This window comes from Apis dorsata, unplaced genomic scaffold (assembly GCF_000469605.1).
Source record: "Apis dorsata unplaced genomic scaffold, Apis dorsata 1.3 scaffold_341, whole genome shotgun sequence".
Classification (NCBI taxonomy): Eukaryota; Metazoa; Arthropoda; class Insecta; order Hymenoptera; family Apidae; genus Apis; species Apis dorsata.
In genome coordinates this window covers 396,888-403,987 of record NW_006263608.1, presented here as the reverse complement: position 1 = coordinate 403,987, position 7,100 = coordinate 396,888, and the positions used below count along the sequence as shown (strand labels likewise).

General features: G+C 19.3%; 2 protein-coding genes across 2 annotated transcripts in view; one reads left to right on the top strand and one right to left on the bottom strand.

Annotated features, from left to right (window-relative positions):
• Positions 1 to 1,451, bottom strand: part of LOC102679165 (protein SPT2 homolog) — a 7,020-nt gene extending 5,569 nt beyond the window's left edge. The window contains exons 1-3 of the mRNA XM_006618106.2: positions 932 to 1,451; positions 703 to 849; positions 481 to 610 (exon numbers count right to left, since the gene is read on the bottom strand). Coding sequence (XP_006618169.1) covers positions 481 to 610; positions 703 to 849; positions 932 to 985 — 331 coding nt within the window. The 5' untranslated portion in view covers positions 986 to 1,451. The remainder of the gene's footprint in view (positions 1 to 480; positions 611 to 702; positions 850 to 931) is intronic.
• Positions 1,452 to 2,490: 1,039 nt separating this feature from the next.
• LOC102679295 (fatty-acid amide hydrolase 2-A-like) lies at positions 2,491 to 7,079 on the top strand. The gene is made up of 9 exons (XM_006618107.2): positions 2,491 to 2,683; positions 2,896 to 3,104; positions 3,738 to 3,964; positions 4,104 to 4,433; positions 5,060 to 5,352; positions 5,594 to 5,689; positions 5,891 to 6,049; positions 6,452 to 6,634; positions 6,779 to 7,079. Exons 1-9 carry the CDS (start codon positions 2,633 to 2,635, stop codon positions 6,866 to 6,868), a joined length of 1,638 nt encoding a protein of 545 aa, XP_006618170.1. The 5' UTR covers positions 2,491 to 2,632; the 3' UTR covers positions 6,869 to 7,079.
• The last annotated feature ends 21 nt before the right edge of the window (positions 7,080 to 7,100 follow it).

Below are 7,100 nucleotides of genomic sequence, written 5' to 3'. Positions count from 1 at the left end.
AATAAATATATTCATATTTAATAAAAATAATATAATTTAAATTAAAAAATATATAAATCCTAATTCTTTATTTTTTATTATTTATGAAGTCCTCATTATCACATTATTTAAATTAATAATAATAATATTACATTAAAAACAAAATATAATAATGCTAAATGATAAATAATCATAATAAAAATTAATATTTATGAAATTTGATAAATCAATATATAATTTGATAATCAATAATGTATCAAGTCTCATATTTCTTTAAAATTTTATAACAATTTAAAAAAATATAAATAAATTTAAATAAAAAATATAAATAAATATAAATAATGAATCTTTTGAAAATCATTAATATTTTCAAAAATAAATTTTTTTATAAAATTAATATATTTATTTTATTTAATTTCAGTTTAAAAATATTTAATTCTTAATAATATAATTCTTAATATAAAAAACATATTTTTATGCTTATATAATAATATTTCATACCTGCTATTGTAACAGCTGTGTTCTCATTATCAATTGCATCTGCCAATACAGATTTATTTGCAGCTTTACATACTTTTAAATGTTTATTTATTCGACTTTGGGCTTTATGATCTCGCAATGCTAATAAATTCTAAATAATAAAACAATAATAACATTATAAATTTATACAATTAATAAATAAATATATATTATAAATATATAACTTGAATAAAAGTTTAATACCTCTCTTTTTTTTTTTTCTTCTAATGCTTTCTGTCTTTCTTCTTCTTCTTTACGAGCTAAAAATTTTTTTATATTTTCGGAAAGTGATTTGCTTTGTTTAGTTGGTTTTTTAGGTGGAGAGAATTTTGTTTGGTAACAAGCAATCGGCTAAAAAAAAAAACAAAATATAATTTTATTAAAAATAAATGATTTTATAAATAAAGAAACATTCAAAAAAAAATATAATAACCTGCTTGTTATTTTCATTTTTTTGTGCCACACTTAGCAAAGTACCAAAATCCATTTTAATAGTAAAAACAAAGAATATAATAAATTATAGATATTTTTCATGACATATTTATCATATTTGCACATTAAGTTCACATTTTAACATTTCATCATAATTATTTAAACATTATTATGTGCGAGTTCGTTCTATAAATTATCAATAAGTTGGACGACAAAATTTACAACTGATCATATAAATACTTTCGAACGCTTACTAGAAACAAAGGTCTTCGAAATAAGAACGAACTAAATGTTTGCAAGATATTGTCACAAACAAATTAAAGGATAGATCTACCACCGTATGAAATTTTATATTTCATGTTCTGAATAGAGTTACTAGAAATCAGGATAAAGTAGGCAGCGACATCAAAGAATAATAACATAAGAAAACATAGAACGCGCATAGAACGATACATAATCAGATTTTCATTTGTTAGATTACTAAATGACCGAGCAATGCGAGCAATGCATATGTCAGAATATTTTGTGAGGTCGTTATTTTTCTTATTTCTTATAAAAACAAAAATATAATATATCTTATATAGATATTTAATATCTATATCTTATTAAATAGTGAAACACATAGTTGTTTTGAAAGAAAAAAATAATCAAAGTGTATTTAATTCGTTTATCAGATAAAGAAAGTAAATAGCAAAAGAATAGGTTAAAAATTGTAGAATCAATGCCATCTTCAGTGTAGCAAATGAATATAAGTAAGAAAAGCAAATAGTAAAAGAAAGATAAATATATAATATATAATATATATTAAAAATTGACAGTATCATCTCTTAAGTGCCAAAAATATCTTTCTAAAAACACTTAAAAGAAATGATCCCTTTTATTATTTGATTTATTTGATTTATTTGATTTTATCTTGATTTTGGAAAGATATTTTTAGATGTTTTTGACATTCAAAAGATGGTACTGATAGTCAATTCTTATTTTATTATTTTTATCCTACTATTTGCTTCCACATTAGTTTCATCTGCGGCACTCCATATATGGCGCTAATTTTCATATTTTTATTCTCTTTTTTTTCTATTTTCTCATCATTTATTCTCCTTGTTTATTTGTTCTGCAAAATTTTTACTCAATTTTGTTTATATATGATCTCAGTTTAATTTAACCGCTCTAAGACAATATATGTATCATATATGTACAATAAATTAAGTTAAAATCAATCATAATGATATCTTAAAATATAAAATGATATCTTAAATGCATAGTCGGCAGTTTATGACATTTATATTAAAAATATAGTTTAAATCTAAAATTATTACAAACTTAATTTAAATTTAATGAACTTTTGATTTTATTTGTGTTTACAAAAAAAAACGATTACTGATTCATTTAAGTGTATCAAATCAATATTGATATTATAATATCCTTTTTTATATGTTTTTATAAATTATTAATTTCTTGACATTTTTATTCTCAATTTCTTTTTTAAAATTCTTTTAATTTTTTTCAAGTTCATTTGATCGCTCATTTTTTAAATTGTTATTTTATGTATACATCGCAACGAAAGATTTAAAAACTCTAAAATCAATGATGAAGCAGTTTTTCAAAAACTTTATCACTTTTTTATACATATATAAATAGTGCTGAATTTTTTTAAATCTGTGCCTGAAATATATTGCGTATATATCATACCATTAATTGTATGAATTTTATCAATATGTGTACTTTAATAGAAAGAAATTCAAAAACACAGGTATATATAAATATTATATATATTAAACTATTAAAATAATAATTTATATTGAATATTTATTTTTATTATTACAAAAATGTTTTTAATTTTTTATTTGCAATAGATAAATATTTGAAAATTATGTATAATAATTGTTCCTTTCAAATATAATACTTATTCTTAATTGTATGGTGAATGAAATTAACTAATTAAATAATTTTTATATGCTTTAGGAAAGTGGCATATGTCAAATAATATTTGAAATGTCAACCAGAATTTTAAAACATTTTTTGAAATGTTCGTTTATCCAATTTCATGTAATATTTGACATATTAATAGATTTAATTTTTGGATTATATTATAAAAATGATATACAAAAAGTTCCTCCAATCAAGAATAACTTAGTATTAATGAGCGCATCAGAATTGGCTGAAAAAATCAGGTATTTAATAAATTTCACTTTTGATATTATATTTATATATAATATCAATTTTTTAATATTATTTATTCAATATATTGAAAATTAATTGTATGAAATATAAAGTACAAAATATTCAATTTCTGATTCAAAATATTTTTTATTAAATTTATGAAAATGAAAATATACAACTAATTAGAATCTTTTTGAATACTTTACATATATACTTTACATAATTTTTGATTAATGATCATTTGATTATTTATTTGATAGTTATAAATGTGCTTAAAAAGATATAAATGTTTATTTATTTATTAAAAAATATTTCATTTTTTTAATAAATAATTTCTTAAATTTAATTAGAATTAATTATATTTAATTAAATATATCAATTTAATAAATTAATTAATTTAATAAAATCAATTTAAAAAATAAATAAATACAATAAAGTAATCTTAATACAATAAAAACAAATAAATCAATTTAAATGAAGATTAGATAAGATTAAATAAATCAGTTCAAAATTTAATTGTTATATATATTTAATTAAAAGAACTTTGTTGCAAATCTAATATAGTTATTAAAGCTAATTAAATTTTTAATTTTTTAATATAAATTTAATATAAAATTAAATTTATTATGTAAATGGTTTTATAGAACAAAAAAAATATCATCATTAGAAGTTGTAACGGCATTTATAGAAAGAGCAAAGGAAATAAATGAAATAATAAATGCAGTTGTTGAAGATAGATATTCTGATGCTTTAGAAGAAGCTAAAGAAATAGACAAACTTTTACAATCATTAGAAAATTCTGATTTAATAAAAGAAAAAAAACCATTTTTGGGTGTTCCTTTTACGACAAAAGAAAGCAATGAAGCAAAAGGTAATTTAAATATATTGATAGTTATTTATATTAATGAAAAAAACCTAAAAATTTGAAAAGAATTTTTAATTATATTTTTTATTAGATTCTAAATAACTTATTTATTATTGAATATTGTATTTATTTTTTAATTATTTAGGTATGCTTCATACAATGGGTTTAATAAGTAGACGTAATTTTCGTTCTCAAGAAGATGCAACAGCAATACATCTTATAAAAGATGTTGGTGGAATTTTAATAGCAAAAACAAATATTCCTGAACTAAATTTATGGACTGAATCAAGAAACAATTTATATGGACAAACATGTAATCCATATGATACCACTAGAAATGTTGGTGGAAGTAGTGGAGGAGAAGCAGCAATTACTGCTGCTTGTGGAACTGCATTTTCTGTTGCCAGTGATATTGGTGGTTCTATTAGAATGCCAGCTTTCTTCAATGGAGTATTTGGATTTAAACCAACTGCAGGTTTTTATATTTTATTAACTTACAAATTTCAGATATTACTATAAGATGTTTTCAAAATTATGATATAATTATATAAAATATATATATATATAAAAATATATATAATTAGAAAAAAAATGATTTAAAAATATAATATAAAATAATATAGAAATATTAAATGAGTTAGAAAATTGCATAAAATACAATTTTTTTGCAATAGAATTCTGTTTTTGAGAAAATTGAATTTGAAAATTTATTGAATATAAACTTTTAGGTAAAATTTACTTCATTTACTTTTAATGTAATTAAATCATTTTTAATTGTTTATATTTAACTATTTCTAGTTATATTTAATAATTTTATAATGCAAGATTTTAAAGATAATAAGATTAATTTCAAAGATTCTATATTTATAAACAAAATATTATTCAAATTCTCATATTCTTTGAAATTTTGAGATTTCTTAAATCTTAATATTATTCAAAATTTCGATATTTTCAAGTTGCAAGATACTCTCTGAAACTCCATGCAACATTCCTGTTTTCTTGAACATCTCTGATAATAATTTTATATAAATTAATAATATATGATTAATCATTACTAATTTAAATTACTAAAAATAATTTAAATAATTTAATTAATTTTAGGTTTAACACCACTAAAAGGTATTGGACTTCGACAAGAAGATTATCCTAATTCAATGGCAGAAGTAGGTCCAATATGTAAGAAAGCAGAAGATTTAATACCTCTTTTAAAAGTTTTAATTCAAGATAAAATATCATTACTTAATCTTAATGCAGAAGTAGATATAACACAACTTAATATTTTTTACCAAGAAAATTCAGGTGATATAAGAGCAAGTAAAATAAATTATGAAATGAGAACAGCTCTATTAAAAGTTGTGCAACATTTTAAAGAAGTTAATGGATCTATAACAAAAGTAAGTTTATTATATATTATAAAAGTTGTATTATTTCATCAGCACTTGATAATATATGTGATATAATTTATTGATTTATAATCATTCATTTTAATTATAATTTCATTTATTGTTATACATACATAAATTTATAGTATTTATTATATCATATATTTATATTATATATTTATTATATCATATTTCATATATTACATTTTGTTTTTTGATTTTAAACAATTTTAATGATATATTTGCATTACAGATAAAAATACCTGGTTCTGAATATAGTTATCGGTTATGGAGATTTTGGATGACACAAGAAAATATGGATTTCAAATTAAATATAACAAATAGAAAGGTATAAATTTATATATATAAATTTTATATATAATTTTATAAAGATATATTATATTACATATATACAATGAAAAGAATTAATCAAAAAACTATTAGTTTGCTTGCTATCTAAAATCATATAATGTGTATATATATATATATAATAACAAAAAAAATAAATAGAATATAATAGAACATATTAAGACCGAATTTTTTTTTTTAGTATCGTACAAGTGCTTTTACAGAAATTTCAAAATTGTTAACTGGAAAGTGTGAATTAACGTTTGCTGCAATTCTGAAATTAATTGATGAAGATTTATTTCCTGTAGAAGATCCTAAATGGGCAATGAATGTTACTACAAATATGAAAAACTATTTAATGGTAAGATTTTATTTAATATAATTTTTTTATTAAGTAATTATAAATTATAAATTTTTCTTAAAATATTTATCATTTGAGATTTATTTACAGAATAATTTTTTCGTTATGTAGGAAAAAATAATTATTTCAATAAATATCTAATATATTTAATTGGATATATTGGATATATTATGCAACAATTTATTAGCAATATATAATTATTTATATTATTCGCATTTTCTTTGATTCTTATAAAATTTTATAAGATTTCCTAAAATCTTAAATCATAATTGATAATAAATAGATATAAAGATATATAAAGATAATAAATTAATCTTAATCTTAATTTTTAAGTTATAAAAGTTTGATATTAATTATTGATTTATAAAGTTATAAAGTTTGATAGTATTCTTTTATTTTCAGAGTAAATTAGAACATAATGGGATACTATTTTATCCATCTTCACCTTATTCAGCTGGATATCATTATACAGCTTTTTTAAGACCATATAATTTTGGTTACTGGTGTCTTTTCAATGTTTTGAAATTTCCAGTTTGTCAAGTGCCTCTTGGTATTGATAAGAATGGATTACCTATTGGGGTGCAGGTGAAATTTTGAATAATATATTATTGATAATTGAATTTGAAAAAAAGATTTAACTTTATATTTACATATATAGTAAACTTTGGATGCTTGATAATTTAAAAGATAATTTAAAAGATAAAAGATCTTATAATTTTTTTGTTTTAGGTCGTAGCAGCTCCCTATAATGATCATCTATGTTTGGCTGTAGCACGAGAATTAGAGAAAGTATTTGGTGGTTGGGTTCCACCATCTTAATTTATTATAAAATTGATGTTAATTCAATTTAATAATTTATATTAGTAATTATTATCAGATATTATTAATATAAGATTTTTTTTTATATATTGTTATTATGATACATTATTATATTTGTTAATATATAAATAGAATAATAATAAGTTAATAGCATATTTTTATTTTATAACTTTATATAAATATATAAGATATAATAAATATTATTCAAAATAACATTCATATTAAACATAAT